An 18,969-nucleotide genomic window follows, 5' to 3' on the forward strand; every position below is an offset into this window, starting at 1 on the left:
AAACCATACGCTCTACGCTTTAACCACTAGGCTACTCCACCGCCCCGAACAGGGAGAGAAGTGCGTGTTGATGTATGACGCCATGACGTTTCCAAACAGAAATATTTTCCAATTGATAATCATTCCATCGCAGTGCAGAAAACAATTCGTTTGAGATCGATGTATCGATTTCTACAAGCTGTTTGCCTGGACTGCATTAGGCAACCTAACGAAAACTACCAGTTCACGTTTTGCCCACGCAGATTATGGCAATGAGTGAGCGAGTGAGTTCAGTTTTACGCCGCACTAAGCAATAATCTAGCTATATGACGGCGGTCTGTAAATAAGCGAGTCTGGACCAGACAATCCAGTGAGCAACAGCATGAACACCGATCTGCGCAATTGGGAACCGATGACATGTGTCGACCAAGCCAGCGAGCCTGACCAGCCTATCCCGTTAGTCGCCTCTTACGACAAGCATGGGTTACTGAAGGTTCATTCTAACCCGGACCTTCACGGGTTTGTGGCAATGGAGTTTTATCGCGATTACAGCTCGGAACTGCCTGATCCGAACTAAGAAACATGTACGGGGCGATTAAATCTATTCCAGAGGTATCAAAAATGCATTATAATGTGCAATTTGATCGATAACCTGCCTTCAGTCTCATGTAGTTGGTTGGTTGGTTGGTTCTTGTTTATCGCCGCATTCCAACTGTATGGCGTTGGTTTGCAAATAATAGAGCCTGGACCAGACAATCCAGTGGTTGACATGAGCATCGATCTACGGTGGTCAGCGAGCCTGACCACCCGATCCCGTTAGTCGCCTCTTACGACAAGCATGGATTGTTGAAGATCAATTCTAACCCAGATCTTCGGGTCAGTCTCATGTGAAGTGGGTTACAGTCTGTCTGACACGGAGACCTGTGAAGCACCAATTTCGGACACCCGACAGACCCATGAGACCCCTATCAGATATCGGTCATGTGGTCAGTGAGTGGGTGAGCATGGTTTTACTCCGCGTTCAGCAATATTGTCGTGAGAAACAGGTTTTATGTTTACAAATCTTATCGGGGCAAACGGGAAAATATCCAAACACAAATCATTGGTTCCTTGCGTGGCCAAGGGACGGAACTCTGCAGAACGAATTTAGGCGACAGACGGTTCTTACATCATGTTCAGAATATCGAGTAGTCTTGACCGGACTCTGGACGGTGGTATAGCCTAATGGATAAAGCGTCCGCTCGTCACTTAGGACCTGGGTTCGATCACAATCGAACGAAATGTTTTCCAAATGAACATCAAGGTTTACGCTGCTTTTAGCAATATTCCAGCAATATCACGGCGGGGGACACCAGAAATGGGCTTAACACATTGTGCCCATGTGGGGAATCGAACCCGGGTCTTCGGCGTGACGAGCCAACGCTTTAACCACTAGGCTACCCCACCGCCCAAGGAGGTTGCTGAAGTAGTGTTAAAGTCACCGAATCTGGAACAGTCGAGACCGTGTGTGAAAGCAACATCTAAAGCTATCATGGGACGGTCACGATCAGCCATCAAGACTACTGCTTACATAACAATGAATGAGCTGGACTTAACGCCGCCTTTTACAATATAACAGGGACCAGAAGACGGCCTGACACAGGATTCACCCTTGTCGCCACTTTCACCACAAGGCTACCCAACACATTTATCACGGATAATTGTAGTGGAATCTATCATCCCAACCGCTTATGAAGAACTCCTTCAAGCCCAATCTACGGTATAAGCATCTCCTTGTTAAACTACCCCTCTCACTTGTACATCTGAGTGAGCGAGTCAGTGAGTTAGTTTTACGCCGCACGCAGCAATATTCCAGCTATATGGCGGCCGTCTAAATAATGAAGTCTGGACCAGACAATCCAGTGATCAACAGCATGAGCATCGATCTACGCAATTGGGAACCGATGACATGTGTCAACCAAGTCAGCGAGCCTGACCACCTGATCCCGTCATTTGCCTCTTACGACAAGCATGGGTTAATGAAGGTTCATTCTAACCCGGACCTTCACGGGTTGAATCATTCGTAATATACTGACGCACAAAAGAAACGTTAACCCTGTTTTGGGCGATTGTTTGCCGCTCTTGGCAATATTCCAGCAAAACACGGCGGGGGCACTAGAGATGAGCTTCACGCAGTATGCCCAAGTGAAGAATGGAAGTCGGGGCTGCGGCGTGACGAGCGAAAGCTTTAAACACAGACCAAACATGCAAGCCGTCTTTGACAATAACATGACAGGTTTCTCCAAAATGAGCTGACCTGAATCGCTTCGTGCTTTTCTCCCACACTGGACGGACACGCAGTGATTAAACTCAAATGTGGCGTTAAAACAAATTGAAAACGACATACGTTCAACCAATTCACCGAAGCTGCCCACCAGTCTAAAGGTTGCTGGACTTGTAGCAGCTATAGGGATTACATACGGAGTTTTACGGTAACCTCAACTGTGCATTTTTATAAAAATGCCTATATAGGTATTATTTTAAAGTAAACTGGCCGTTTCATTTCTTTCACATTTTAAAAGACAGAATCCAGTATGTGAACTGAATATCTTCGATTCTATATTAAAGTACTGTCGGAAATAGACATTTTTTAATTTTTTTACATTTCTATCTACAATTTATGAAGTTAATATATGAAAATGTGAAATATATGTTACACTAAGTTCGACTTCACTTATGAGTTATTAGTGCAGAAATGAGCAATGCGGTGTATTTAGAACAAAGCGACTTATTCAGATCAGATCATGGCTTTTTGCAAATTAGTGTGCAATGATATTGTATTTCAAAGGACACTTTTTTAAAATGCCTATTTTGAAACTAGACTTACCTTCCTTTTAAACGATAGCTGACGTAAAAATACTAACTTTAACACTGAAATTATTAAGGATGTAGCTACAAATGAGCCTCACTATCACTCTAAAAAGAAACAGGCAGGGGGGGGGGGGGGTCGTCTCAAAATCAAAACTAGGACGAGTGTCACAGACGGTGGTTGGGTGTTGGGTATAGATATCAGCTAAGATAAGATAATCCTGTAGGGGATTAAACTGGGGGAAGTATGCGGCATGACTTAACAATTAACACATGATATCCAGTCCTGTCGATCTTGGGGTGGTCTTGCCACCTATATATTTTGAGACATTGAATACGATAGTTGATTTAAGCTTTTCTATGGGTATCATTCTTTTACATCTCAACAAATGTTATGAAAGACGTTAGATGTTAATCAATAGATGAGACATATTCAACACACAAGAAAAAGCATAAAATATCTTTGAGATGACCCCATGTGCCTGTAGGCAGCACATGCATTTCATGCCAGGTGAGTCGACGGAACATCGTCATACCTGGCTGAGCGACCTAATTGCCATCTATAGTCTGATCTATTGATTTCAACAGCTATTCGTATGTTTTGCCCGATTTTACGAGTAAACATTCATTTCTGGATATCCTATTAGACATCCCAAGGAAAGCCCAGTTAGGCCGATGTGGGTTATTTCAACATATGCTACTTGCAGTTGTGTAAATTTTAGTGATACTGAGTAACAGCCTAAAAACAGTTTTTTCTACTTCCGACAGTACTTTAGTACCCTCTTTCAATATACTAAAAAAACCAAAATGTTCCGTGAGCATTAAACAATATCAAGATTGGTTTCGTTATAATGGTAGTACAATTGTTTAACGTTGCACGCAGCCAATTTCCAGCTGTTTGAAAGAGGTCTGAATAATCGAGATTGGACCATACAATTCAGTGGTCAACAGCATAACATCGATCCGTGCAACCGAGATAGATGACGTGTCAACTAAGTCAGCGAATCAGACCACCCTTTGGTCGCCTGTCACTAGCATGGGTTGAAGACCAATTCTAACCCAGATTTTCATCTGCCGATTTTCTATCATATCTAAATTACATAATTCTGAAATGCCCACAAAGAGCTTTCATTTGATATGCATTATGGTTCAAAGGAAACAAATTTAAAAGTTAACAATTTTCACATGCGCTTCAGAGCTACCTAGACCGCTGGGACCTTTGGAATCAAGTTTGACCGTGTTCCCCTATGGACGTTTTGATTCTGAGTAAGTCTGTCGAGATCATACATGCTGCAATTTGCGGTGGGTTGTCCATATTTGGCTATATTGACTTAACTACTGCTCCGTTCCAAGAGCATCGAGTAAGGATTTACGTCGCTTTTAGCAGCATTCCAACAAGATCCCAGTTTCACACATTTTACGCACGTAGTTGGTTTGTCGTTCAACGCCGCACTCGGCGATATTGCATCTATACATAATCGACAACCCAGTGATCAACAGCATGAGCACCAATCTACGCAATTAGATACGATGACATGTGTCAACCGCGTCCTCGTTAGTCGCCTCTTACGACAAGCATGGGTTGCTGAAGACCAATTCTAACCCGGATCTTAACGTTTTCTTACGTAGGTGGGGAATCGAACCCGGGTCTTCGCTTGGACGAACGCGTTAATCACAAGGCTACCCCACCACCCTGCCAGGAATAAAAAGACTCAACACAAGTCCCATTCCCGATTTTATGGGTACCCAATCACAATAGTCTGATGGTCCTTGTGTATGCATGCTCAATGCCGACGCTGCCTTCGAGAACATCCCGACGTCGTCTACTGACGCTGCAGGAACTGCCGTCACAGTTGGTGGCGCACATTGTAAAGTTACACTCAAATTTCACCAGATTGTCATCGCGCATGGCGAAGACCTTGAAGTATGGGCTAGTAGCTGCGAGTCCATTTGTTGTAAATCCGTCGCTCTTCTTGAAAATCAGCCCGTCCCCACAGCCTGCACGGATCACGGCGTACCTGGCCTTTGTCTTCGTGCCTATTTGACATAAACATGAATCTGGTTGAATACATACCTGTCTTCAAGTGATTTTCAATTTTCGGGTAACATAAAAACGCCAAGTGGATTTACACAGCATTGTATCTTCCACTATAAAGACACTAAAGAATATGGATTTTAAGCGAATAATGTAAACAATAAGTCAAAATGAACTTCAAATAATGCTTTCAAATTAAAGTGGAAATCGATGACAATGGGCGAAAACATATTTACGACTGACTGACTGAATTTGGTTTTACGCCGCTTTTAGCAATATTCCAGCAACATCACGGCGCGGGACACCAGAAATGGGCTTCACAAACTGTACCCATGTAGGGATTCGGGCCCAGGTCTTCTTCGTGACGAACCCTTTAACTACAAGGCTACCACCTCGATATTTATGAAGATATGGCCCTGGGGAGATGTTTTGGCATACAGTTACTTCACTTCATTAGGAAACTACCTACCAATGGCGTCACACCCGATCGTCCTGATGCCCAGTTCTCGTCCTTCACCTTTGCTCCTGGCACTCAACTTAACCTTCCTTCCCTGTGGCATGAAGGTGACTGGCGCGCCCAGGACATCCACAACGTCCAGCTGAATGGTGGACACACTATCCGGGCCCCTGTTCTCCTGCACGGTCTTTGCCGCGATAAGCCTGTCAGAAATGCTCTGGATTTGAGTGTCGTCTGAACCTCGACTGCCATAAACGCACGTCACCTTCGAACGGAACAAAAGCAGGTGAAACCAATCGTTGATTATCAAGCGTATACTTGTTTACATCTTGTAAAGTTTGTTCAGCAAGATAGATGAACAGTCGTGGAACGCGAGTATATTTTTGTTCTTTGGCACAGGACAGAAAGTGAGTGAGTTGGGTTTTACGCCGCCTTTTTTAGCAATAATCCAGCAATCTCATGGCGGGGGGACACCAGAAATGGGTTTCACACATTGTACCCATGTGGGGAATCGAACCCGGGTCTTCAGCGTGACGAGCCAACGCTTTAACCCCTAGAAAACCCCACCCCTCCCGCAGGACAAAGCCAGTACTCGCTTCTATTAGTTTAACGGTTGCAACATGACTCATACGCGACATTACGTGAGCATGGTCCATATCATGGCAGATTGGACACATTTTTTTAGCAGGTGGGAATTAATGAAGAAACATGTCAAAATCAATAGCATATATGGTTGCATTGGGCTCCTTGAATAACATACAGGATTATGCCGAGTCTGAGTATGTCCAGATTTCTGTGACCACATGATCCTATTCACCTTTACGACAAGCATCAAGTGAAAGAAATTTATGCCGCTTTTAGCAATATTCCAGCAATATCACGGCAGGGACACCAGAAATGGGTTCGCACATTGTATACGTTGGGAATCGAACCCTGGTCTTCAGCGTGACGAGCGAACAGGCGAACGCTTTAACTTCTAAGCTGCCCTACCGCACCCAGCTGCTCAAGACTGAATAACAGGACAAATTGTTAGAAATTTCGTTTAAACGACATAATGTCATTTGAACATATTGGTATTTTTTATTTAAAACAGTAAAACTCCTTCCAGTTTTGCTCAATTCGAAAACAGGTGCAATCTGATGCTTCCTTTGCCTGCTTTGACAAACGGTGGTCAGTCGACTGTTTTGAATGGTGAACGTTTTTCAATAAACAATGCATTTACCTACCTGGTATTCTCTGTTGCTTTTGTGGATCAGGTTACTCCCCTCGCCCCAGCTTGCTTTCACAGTGATGACGTAAACTTGGGAATTCTCCTTCCTGTTGAAGACGCATTTTTTCGAGGTATCTCCCTTGAACTGCACAGGCAGGCGGTAGTTGACGCGATCCCCGTTGGCGTTGTGGAATTTGAAGACGTTTCCAGACTTGCAAACAGCTTGGAACTCCGCGTCAACGTCACTAATGCCGGTGATCCAGGCTGCGTCTGACGTCGACCGGCCGCAGTGAGAGCTGACGTCCAATATGAACTTATCCGGATTTTCGTTGCAAGGTTCAATGCTACCTGTGCCCAGATAACTGAAATCTGCCATTTTGAAAAATAGCACAGGAACGTTCAACTTCGGCATCATGGCGCCGGGTTGTATCCCGATATCATTTCTGAAAACACATTTTGACCGTTTGTCAGCTCCCTTCTTCCAGATCTTGACCTCCACAGGTGTATTATTGACGACAAATGTTTTGGTCGAGTCCTGACATTTCAAAGCAACGACGACTTTAGATCGTTGTGGAAGCAGCTGTACGGTGATGGAGTTTTTCTTACTGCAGTCAATATCAACATTTTGAATGAGATTAGGGATTATTCGGAGCGGGTATGGTGGGAATACATGCGGTACATGTGTTTTGTGAGAGGTTGTGAGATACAATAGAAATCAAGGCGCCCAATAGAGCGCGTACCATATGCCAAAACGTCAAACCGAATTGTATAGAGGGATCCTTTGACCTGGAAGAGGCATGTGTTCGCCTCTCCTCTGTAATACACATACAGATCTGCAGGAAGTGCCTTTATGTCTGACCCACCCTTGCAGCTGGGTCTGAGTACAAGGAGTTTATGGAGGGGGTGAAGTTTCTCGGAGAAATATATTAAAGATGGGTCAAACAGACGATCAGAACAGGATATCCAAGCTCCTGCTTTGTTCAGAGTGAAACCAGGTGGCGATGGAGTGGCCTTGGGCGTGGTTGGTTTGGGAGTGGTGGCCTTGGGCGTGGTTGGTTTGGGAGTGGTGGCCTTGGGCGTGGTTGGTTTGGGAGTGGTGGCCTTGGGCGTGGTTGGTTTGGGAGTGGTGGCCTTGGGCGTGGTTGGTTTGGGAGTGGTGGCCTTGGGCGTGGTTGGTTTGGGAGTGGTGGCCTTGGGCGTGGTTGGTTTGGGAGTGGTGGCCTTGGGCGTGGGGTTTGGGGAGGTGGCCTTGGGCGTGGTTGGTTTGGGAGTGGTGGCCTTGGGCGTGGTTGGTTTGGGAGTGGTGGCCTTGGGCGTGGTTGGTTTGGGAGTGGTGGCCTTGGGCGTGGTTGGTTTGGGCGTGGTGGCCTTCGTGGGGTGGTTGGCCTTTGGGCGTGGTGGCCTTCAGGGTGGGGTTTGGTGGTGGCCTTGGGGGTGGTTGGTTTGGGAGTGGTGGGTTGGGGGTGGTTGGTTTGGGGGTGGTGGCCTTGGGCGTGGTTGGTTTGGGAGTGGTGGCCTTGGGCGTGGTTGGTTTGGGCGTGGTGGCCTTGGGAGTGGTTGGTTTGGGCGTGGTGGCCTTGGGAGTGGTCGGTTTGGGCGTGGTGGCCTTGGGAGTGGTCGGTTTGGGCGTGGTGGCCTTGGGAGTGGTCGGTTTGGGCGTGGTGGCCTTGGGAGTGGTCGGTTTGGGCGTGGTGGCCTTGGGAGTGGTCGGTTTGGGCGTGGTGGCCTTGGTAGTGGTCAGTTTGGGCGTGGTGGCCTTGGGAGTGGTCGGTTTGGGCGTGGTGGCCTTGGGTGTGGTCGGTTTGGGCGTGGTGGCCTTGGGAGTGGTCGGTTTGGGCGTGGTGGCCTTGGGGAGTGGTCGGTTTGGGCGTGGTGGCCTTGGGCTTAGTTGGTTTGGGCGTGGTGGCCTTGGGAGTGGTCGGTTTGGGCGTGGTCGCCTTGGGGGTGGTTGGTTTGGGCGTGGTCGCCTTTGGGGTGGTTGGTTTGGGCGTGGTCGCCTTGGGGCTGGTTGGTTTGGGCGTGGTCGCCTTGGGGCTGGTTGGTTTGGGCTTGGTCGCCTTGGGGCTGGTTGGTTTTGGCGTGGTCGCCTTGGGGGTGGTCGGTTTGGGCGTGGTGGTCGGTTTGGGCGTGGTGGCCTTGGGGGTGGTCGCTTTGGACGTTGTTGGTCTTGTAGTTTGTGTGGTCGATGGTTCCGTGGGAAAGTCTTCGGTTGTCGTGGGCCCTGGAGTGGTTTCTTCGGGCGTAGGCTCCGTTGTAAAGCCTTCTGTTGTCCATTGTTGTGTCGTGAATTTCTGCGTTGTAAATTTCTCTGTAGTTGGAGCTGGAGTCGTGGTAGTGGTTGGAGGAGGGGGTTTACAAGGGACGATCACACCTGTACCTTCACAAGTCAACGTTGAGTAATCAAAGATGGACACTTCAATACCCTTGATAGTTTTGGCAGCTCTTTTCCATTTAGTGGCGCCATCTCGGACAGACGGTATGTCGGAGCGAAATACGCAATTCGTGAATGGATCCGCGTCTAAGACAGCACGAGATTTTACAGCCGTTGCTTCAACGGTATGCGTGAACTTAACCTTGAAACAGGATACCAAGAATATTTTCTTCTTTTTCTGAGGGATGAACGTCAAGTCTACGGAACTGTCGTAGTTGCATTTAATACCAACGACTGAGGCCGGCATCGACCCAGATTTGTAATTCAAATTGTACGGTGGGAATGGATCACGATTGAGCTTGGCGGTTACCAGTTTTAATGGGCAGGAGACTGTCAACGTCCCGACAACGATAGACCCAAATGCAACAACTTGAATATCCAGAGTAAAAGCTGTGCCCTTCTTGAAAAGGCATCTTAAACTGTGATCCCCTCTGTAGTAAATACTGAAGACCTTCCCAACTGGTATGATGGGTTTATAGGCATCTGCGCCGCCATCACATTGGGGCTTCAGGATGAGGGAGCCCTGGAGTGGATGTAGCTGTTTGGCCACCATGAGTTTGGAAGCCAACGGAGAATAACCGGAGCACGTCACTCGAACTGCAGCCTCATTCAGGACTCCACTGGATCGGAGATACAGCAGGTGAGACCGTTGGAACTGCAAGGAAAGATGAGGAGTTTGGTATTATGGGTTACTTTGGGTGAAGCACTAGGGATGCCACAATACATCTATACCTCGATGCTTTTTCTAAGACGATACAATTATCGATACATTCAAAACTGTATCGTTATTTAGTTTTGAATGAGTGAGTGAGTTTAGTTTTACGCCGCACTCAGCAATATCTCAGCTATATGGCGGCGGTCTGTAAATAATCGAGTCTGGACCAGACAATCCAGTCATCAACAGCATGAGCATCGATCTGCGCAATTGGGAACCGATGACATGTGTCAACCAAGTCAGCGAAACTGACCACCCGATCCCGTTAGTCGCCTTTTACGACAAGCATAGTCGCCTTTTATGGCAAGCACATGGGTTGCTGAAGACCTATTCTACCCCGGATCTTCACGGGTCTATTTAGTTTTGAAAGTATCGATTTAAATATGTTTATGTATCGTTTACATTTTGCAATTGTATCATGGTTTATGATGTGAGAGTTATACATGATTATTTTTCATGCACAAAGATGGGAAATCAGAACATTTCAATCTATGAGATTAAAAAATGTTGGTCTTTTCATCGACAATTATAAAATATGAAATATGAATGTTCAAAATGTAACTAAATTTACACAATGCCGCGAAAATATGTATCGTGATACGTATCGAATCGTGACATTGGTATCGTGACATCCCTATGAAGCACCCACCTCACAAGGTTAGCAAATGTCACATTTGGCCACTGTTGAAATTGGGAAAGATTAATGGTTCGGTTTAGTGTGCCACCTGACACTGTTTCAGGTGCTGTGTATATATCCCACCTGCACAGCCAGGTATGCTAGTTGTACGTGTGAAATTGAAATTTCACTGCACACGCTTGTTGGTAACCTGGCTGTTCTACCAGCAAGTGGTCATACCTCGTAAGAAATAGCGATAAGTGACAACAAAATAATGATCGTTTGTTAAACAACTTTCTTATTCGGGTATCCAAAATTATGAGGCAAATCATCAGAGTTGGTCTGTCGATTTCATGTCATTGTGCAAAGTTTGATTTTGTTGCAATTATTAGATTTTGTGTTAGTGAGAAATTCATCGGTTTCAAATGAAGTTAACGGACTATAGTCGCCTCTTACGACAAGCATGGGTTACTGAAGACCAGTTCTAACCCGTATCTTCAAGGGTTCCCTTCCTAGTAGGTAAAGCCGATTTATTACCCACGTGGTCAACGTATGGGTAGTTGCATACTATTCTCGTACGTCACACGAGTGTCGTATCGCGTTGACCTGTGTCGTAACGACTTGACCTGAGATTCTGACGATTTGATTGGATAACCGATGACCTCTCAATTAGGTCACATTCTGACGTAACTATTTTTTCATTCATAACACGTGAATTCATTCATTCTACAACTTAAATGCATTGTGGGAATGTAAACATTGCGAACGTTGCCTTGTCGCTGTTTAATTGTGAGTCGACCTGAGACATATCCGTCGAAAAACAAACCCAATGTTTCCACCAGTGACGTAAGGCGAATGAAGTCACTGCAAACCATGAAACGGGGTGCTACGGAGTAGTTTACTGTAGGAGGCTGTACGAGGCGATGACAACTGACATGCATCGTGACGTCGGTTACCAAGGCAGTGACGTCATTACAGTCTGACTGCAGTACAAAACTCTTCCGCAAGCTCTTTATGAAACCGGTTTCGGTTTGAAACCATAAAAATAACAAAAACACGCCATTTTGTCAATTAAATGCATGTAAGACGTGGGTAATAAATAAAATACCACATTCGGTCTCCTTACATATGAATCGTTACATATGAAACTCGTGACCTTCCTATGCTATCTGACCTCGCTTTCGCTCGGTCAGATACCATAGGAAGGACACTCGTTTCGTATAATTCGTATGTAATGAGACCTCGTGTAGTATTCTCTATGTACGCGGTGAAAAATGTAGAAATAGCAGTCTAGAAATTTTGACACCAAATGAATATTTATACAATATTAGTAACACTCTCAGACGATACTTAAATGACGAATTTCATTGGAATACGTTTGGGTACAGCCATAAATAGAAACACAAGATAAAATGAATGATCTACAATATTATCTGTGAATGTGGCGACTCCAGTGGAGGTTACACCTCCCGTCCTATAGATGCCCGCACCTCAACAGCCAAGGAGGCAGCAAATCAACCCTCTCAGACCACCAGCGAAAAATCCTCAGTCATCTAATTAGGAGATAAACATGTGTTGGCCAATTGTGCTTCAAATACTCAATAACACCCGGAAATTGGCCAACGCATGTTAATCGACATTGTAAAAACAAGTAAACCAAAAGGTCCACACGCGTTTTTCTATCTGCATTTATTGACATCGAGTAAGGGTAGAACAGTGAAGCGTCATCAGCCGGTGTTTCGGCTGGTTCCCATGGCAACTGCTCATTTGTGACTTCAGACTTAACGTCAGAACATGCTTTGAATGACGTCACCACTGCTGACGACGCAACAATACAATTGTGAGATATTTTTACGTACTAATATGCAGCAAATAGTCTTGCATTTTCAGGGAATCGAATTATCATTCGATCATGTTTTTACCTAATCAGATTAAAGAACACAGCGACTTTTGGTTGACAATGTAGTTTGACAATGTTGAAATCCTGTCTACCAAGAATCAGGATTTCGCGAAAATGAAACGATTGGAAGCCATCGAAGTACTTTGATCAACAGTGAGTGAGTGAGTTTAGTTTTACGCCGCACTCAGCAATATTCCAGCTATATGGCGGCAGTCTGTAAATAATCGAGTCTGGACCAGACAATCCAGTGATTAACAGCATGAGCATCGAATTGCGCAATTGGGAACGGATGACATGTGTCAACCAAGTCAGCGAGCCTGACCACCCGATCCCGGTAGTCGCCTCTTACAAGCAAAGTCGCCTTTTAGGGCAAGCATGGGTTGCTGAAGACCTATTTTAGCCCTGATCTTCACGGGTCCTTTGATCAACAGAGGTTGGTTGGTTGTTTAACGCCGCAATATTCCAGCTATATGGCGGCGGTCTGTAAATAATCGAGTCTGGACCAGACAATCCAGTTAACAGTATGAGCATCAATTACGCAGTTGGGATTATGATGAATCAACCAAGTCAGCGAGCCTGACCACCCGATGCCGGTAGTCGCATGAAACCTGGGTTGCCAAGACCAATTCTAACCCGGATCTTCACGGGTTGATCAACAGAGACCAAGGGTACACCATTGTAAATGAGGTGGAAGTGGGTACTTGTGGCTATATCAGCATATGGACCGGGTAGCTGTGAGGCTATGGAATCGGTCAGATAGGAAACTTCTGAGCACATGGTATGTTTGACCTGCCATGTGGGCAGCCATTTAATCAGAACAAAAACATGTTTTACAAGGATTGGAGTGGGGAAATGTGGACTGTATTTAGGCTGTTACCTCTGTATCCCTAAAATTTACACAATTGCAAAAAGCATATGTCGAAATACCCACATCGGGTCGTTCAGTGGGATGCGTAATACATAGGGACGTGGCTCGCTTAGAGCGTTAGAACAGCGTTAGAACAGCGTTAGAAAACAGGTATATAGACCCTAAACTATTGATGTAGCGACGAAAGCACCCCTCAATCAAAGTTAGATTTCTCCAAAATCATCGGCAAATCATACTCACTTGTCGGCCACGTGACCTGAGCAGTAAATTGGTAAGAATAATTTTAGAGGTTAAATATTTATAAATGTAATTTCCGAAAAATGAATCAATATTAAATGCATTTTTATAACCTCTAAAATTATTCTGACGAATTTACTGTTCCGTACATCATCCAAAATAGAAGGAATATTGCAAAGTTCATATTTCGCGCCTATTAGCAAACAAACAAAATCTTACAGTATAGTTTATTTTCCACCAATCGGATGGCCCGAGTCAGTTTGTGTGGATCAGCTCAGGTCACTTGAATGTCAACGTCATCTATGGCCGACAAGAGTATGATTGCCGATGATTTGAGAAAATGCCTGCTTACTGTCGAGAAAATGATATGTAGATGTTGCAATAAGTTTTTAGACCCGTGGAATGCCGCTGCCGATCGAATCTAGCCGTACATAGGTGCTGTCAACTTTGTTGGAATTAAAAGAATTTAAAAGGCGAGTTTTCGCCGTCTTGACTGATCCATGATTTTGGCTAGGAATAGCGGAGGTAGCTGTTTTCGGTGAGTCGTGGCGTATAACTTTTGAAATAATGATCCGATTGTGGCCATTTATAGCTCATTTTGTAGGGAAATCACCTAACTTTCAATCCGTATGCTTCGACGGGGCCTTTCAAGTATTTTACGTGGTGAAAATTAACTTTGATTGAGGAGGGTCTCGTCGTTACATCCCTTTACTTTCATATAGTAATAGGGTTGGGTCACCTACGTGTCTTTCTAACGCTGTTTCTAAGCGAGACACGCCACTATGGCGTAATAGTGTGCGAGTTAAGTTTTACGCCGTCCTCAGCAATATTCCAGCTGTATGGCGGCCTATGGCTTAATAGGATATCCAGAAAAGCATGTTTACTCGTAAAAATAGGGCAAAACGTAGAAAAAAAAATACCAATTTGCTGTTGAAAACAATAGATCAGACTATATATGGCAATGTGGTCGCTCAGCCAGGTATGACGACGAACCCTCGACTCACCTGGCATGAAATGCATGTGCTGCCTCAGATATTTTATGTTTTTTCTTGTGTGTTGAATATATCTTATCTATTGATTAACATCTAACGTCTTTCTTTCCTAAAGTTTACGTTGAGATGCAAAAGAGTATGATGCCCATGGAAAAGCGTAAACCAGCCATCGTATTAAATGTCTCAAAATATATATGTGGCATGACCACCCGAAGATCGACAGGACTGGATTTTACATGTAAATTGTTATGACATGCCGTTTACTTCGCCAGTTTGATTACCCTAAGGGATCTGAAATTAGCTGATTTTAGCTGATATCTCTATCTCCCAGTCCGACCCCAACCATTGTCTGCGACACCCGGCCTGGTTTTGCTTTTGACACGACCCCTCCAGCCTGTTTGTTTCATGGTAATTACATTTACTAGTTTCGGTATTCATTTTTTTTTTAATCGTTTATAATAAAGCTAGGTCTAATTTCAAAATGGGCATTTTAAAAGTGCCCTTTGTAATACAATATCCTCGCACACTAATTAACATAAAGCCATGGCCTGTTCCAAACAAGTCGCATTGGGAAAACACCCCGCATTGCTCATTTCTGCACTAATCTCTCCCAAGTAAAGTCCTTTTTCACGTTTCCTGTCTCCCAACCGCTGAGACTATAGTTAGGCCGAACTTAGTTTAACAGATATTTTAAACTTTCACAAATTAACTACATAAAATGTAGATATAAATGTGAAAAATACCCCAGTTTTTCTATTTCAGACAGTACTTGAGTTCACTCAATGACTTTGATTAAGAGTTCACTCATTGACTGATCAATAAAATGAACATTTAGTTCACTCAAAATCATTGGTAAATTATATAATTTCTTATAAACTTTCATGCTATATGAATGTTGCAAATGACAGGTTTTATCATCAATTCCACAACTTCAGTTATGGCAAATGCACAATTTAGACTACAAGTTTCTTCCTACTTCTTGTGGAAGATACCTATGTGTAAATGGTTATATGTTCATTGTGAACAAGAGGAATTGCGTTCAGCGAGTCCGACCGTTTGGAGCCGTGAATGTTATTCTGATACTTGTCACAGCATACTGTGTAGAGGCAAGAATTAAGAATGTCAACTGAATGACATTGGTTTAACGCCGCTTTTAGCAATATTCCAGCACCATCATCACCGCGGGGGACAACAGAAATGGGCTTCACACATTGTACCCATGTGGAGATTCGAACCCGGGTCTTCGGCGTGACGAGCTAACGCTTTAACCACTAGGCTACCCCACCGCCCGGATGTCAACTTCTTTATTCTGATGGACAGAGCGTTTTGGAGTATTTTCTTATTCCATCAAAATAAAGTTGACATCCATTAATTCTTGTCTTTGTGTATCACTTGTAAATGTCGTTCAAAGACACCATACTCTGTATACATACTCCTCATCACTTGGTTGTATTCACCTTTGGCTTGATAACTAAGAAAGTACACCGAAACGTCACTATGCAATAAACAAGTTATCATCCATAAAGCATACTTCATTTTAAAAGCATTGTGTTCCAAGTTATCCAACATCTTGAGTGGTACAGACCGCCTCCGTGGTGTAGTGGTTAGAGCGTCCGCCCGGAGAGCGGAAGGTCGCGGGTTCGATCCCCGACCGCGTCATACCAAAAGACGTTAAAATATGGTACTTGTTGGCCCTGCCTGACGCTCGGCGTTAATGGGTACAACAAGGACTGGTCGGCTCGGAGTCAGTATAATGTGTCTAAGTGGGGTATTCATGCTTCACTGCGGCATGGTATCTCAGTGGGCTAGTACTATAAAACCAGCTTAAGTCTGGGCTAGTACAAGCAGCCGCACATACACATACACACGCATGCACGTCGTCATATGAGCGAAATATTCTCAAGCACGACCCAATTTCCCCTCACCTTGAGTGGTACATAAGTCATTTATGTGACTTTAGTTATCATGCAATCATAGTAAACGTCGAACTAACAGTTAAATTGCCCTCACATAACTGATCGTTTTCATGTTTATACAGAAATTATAGTAAACAATACAAAACATATGCAGTCAGTAAGTAGAGAAGTATTCCATTCAAAATATATACTATTCACACTTTGCTAAGGTTCAAATCATGGATTCAACAAAAAAATATGATGTGGTGTCAAATTTGGTTTAAATAGCTAAGCTTTTTGTAAGCATGGATCCTAGGTTTCAGTATGTCATTTAATTTTGTGGATCCCATTCCTGCTATTGACATGTATTGTTTATTTGTCAATGACTCGTTCCACGATGTGCAAAATGGTTGATTGGTGCCATGAAAACCATTTGTATGGTTACTGATGTATCAAGTGCATTAGGTTAGATAAAAGTGACTGTTTGCCTAAAGAGGGGGTTACCATATCATTTATCCAGTTTTAAATGGATACAATTTCAAAATATACATCTTCGTTTAAGTAAAGTTGTGAATTTGTGATACTTAGCAAAGTGTGAGTAGTACATTTTCAGATGATTCACGTAAAATAGTGTGGGATTACTTCCGTTTTCATGAAGTAAAAATGCAAAAATAACATGATTTGTGGTGTTTTCATTAATCACTGTTAAACTATTGACAAGATAATATTGTGCACAAAGTACAATGCCACTCGCGACATCAACTTTCATGCAGAGTGCTTTGCTACATGTTTATTCAGGATTTTTATAACTTTTCAAATAACTTAGTTTCGGCAATTTCATGTTATGCAGTTACTTTTTTCCGTTAGAGTCATGTTCCGGTTTTACCAACTTACATGCATATGAATACTGTTACTGGTAATTTTGAAAACTGAAACTTACATGCCGTATCGAAAAACGGACATTTTAACCCTCTAGTGCAGATATATCTCTAACCAATTCATATTATCCATAAAGATAATCAGCTTTGACATGGGCTTCACACAGGGAATCGAACTCTTTACCTTCCGCTCTTCGGGCGGAAGCTCTAACCCCTACACCACGGAGGCGGTCGATAGAATTAAAGACAATACAATATAAAAACAGGCTATATATCGCTGACAACTGAAGGCAGATCAGTATGATAGGGACCTTGGTGACTTACAGTACTTTAGCTACCAGCATGGACCCTAGCTGGATTTACACCATCCCTTCAGTCATTGGTGATTGTGCTTAGATCTAGCCACAAATTAATATTACAATAATACTACGATAAAAGGTGTGGTAGATCAAAATTTACTTCGAACGTTTTGGGACTTACGTATCCTCTCAGAGAAACTCTCGTGACTCTTTTCGACCCAAACAAAATAGAAAACGACGATCCAGTATCCCTGCAGGTGCAAATCGCTTAGTTTTTTAGTTTGTGTTAAACGCTGCACTCAGTAATATTCCAGCTATACGGCGGCCGGAAAGAGTTCCTTCCGTTCCCCCAACTCTAAACCAAACTCTAAACCTAAACCTAACCCTAAACCGGTAAGAGTTCATCCCGTTCCCCCATCCCAAATACTATGTATAAATATTCTAGAATGATGAACAAAACTTAACACAACAATTACTAGAGAACTAGCAAAATAATTAAAAGTCCAAAATTTAAGTTAGGGCTAGGTTTAGGGGTAAGAGTTCCGCCCGTAACCCCCGCTTGAAGTGTATTCTATTTATTAGGATCTTTCGAGGGTGTATGGTTTGGTTTAGGGTTAGTTTTTAAAAAAACAAAAAAACCCACCTATTCTTAGGCATAGAATGATAAAAAGACGGAGGTTACGGGTGGAAATCGTTCCAGTTTAGTTTAGTTTTATGCCGTTTTTAGCAGTATTCCAGCAGTATAAAGAAATATATGGGCTTAACACATTGTACCCATGTGGGGGAATGGGTACGTAAGACAATGTCCGATGCCTGAATGCTTGAGAGTTGTTAATAGTGTCTGAAACCTCAGACCAACTGACGGTACATAATTAATTTTAATAAAAACTTAATTAATACTTACCTGCAGAAGCAGCGTCAGAAATCCGACAACGACAAAGTTGGACATGTCTGACCAGCATACAGCGTGTCCAGACAAACCCACAAGCTGCGACCCAGGACTTCCCCTGTGCACGTGCCTCGCACGTGCGGCTGCGTTTGTGCGATTTGTAGCATTCGAAAACAGGCTGAGAAATTTCTCGTGTATCCTCGTGTTGTAACCGATTCGGGGACAATGTTAGGTGTGGATGAAATGACTTGAACTGTTCACGAATGAGGCGTCTTTGCAGAAACTGTTTTGCTTGTGTTCGGCTTGACAATCCATTTTGCTTTTTTTCGAGCCATGAATTTGTATTTGTATGACCAATATTATTATCAATAATAATCCTATTTGCTTCGTTTATATATTTAAATATGTAAAACATAGTAACATGACAATAATTAATATAATAGGATAAAATCAATGAAATTATGATTTGTTATTAATTTTTTTTGGTCCCCTTTGACAGTAAAGTGATTGACAAGTTAGGAGTGAGTGAGTGAATTAGTTAGTTTGTCGCCGCGTTTAGTGAATGAGTGAATGAGGTTAGTTTTACGCCGCACTCAGCACTATTCCAGCTATATGGCGGCGGTCTGTAATATTTACAGACCGCCGCCATATAGCTGGAATAGTGCTGAGTGTGGCGTAAAACTAACCTCACTCACTCACTCGAGCCAATTGTATGCTATTA

General features: G+C 43.6%; 1 protein-coding gene across 1 annotated transcript; it reads right to left on the minus strand.

Moving 5' to 3' along the window:
* Positions 1-4,548: 4,548 nt before the first annotated feature.
* LOC124264362 lies at positions 4,549-18,413 on the minus strand. Its single transcript, XM_046699115.1, is given in 6 exon segments — positions 4,549-4,863; positions 5,331-5,583; positions 6,545-7,233; positions 7,236-7,689; positions 8,664-9,614; positions 18,264-18,413. Coding segments are annotated over 6 exon segments (2,679 nt in total). The 5' UTR covers positions 18,309-18,413; the 3' UTR covers positions 4,549-4,576.
* Positions 18,414-18,969: the final 556 nt, after the last annotated feature.

This window comes from Haliotis rubra, unplaced genomic scaffold, assembly GCF_003918875.1.
Source record: "Haliotis rubra isolate DU_JTF1 unplaced genomic scaffold, ASM391887v1 Scf92, whole genome shotgun sequence".
In the NCBI taxonomy this organism is placed as follows: domain Eukaryota; kingdom Metazoa; phylum Mollusca; class Gastropoda; order Lepetellida; family Haliotidae; genus Haliotis; species Haliotis rubra.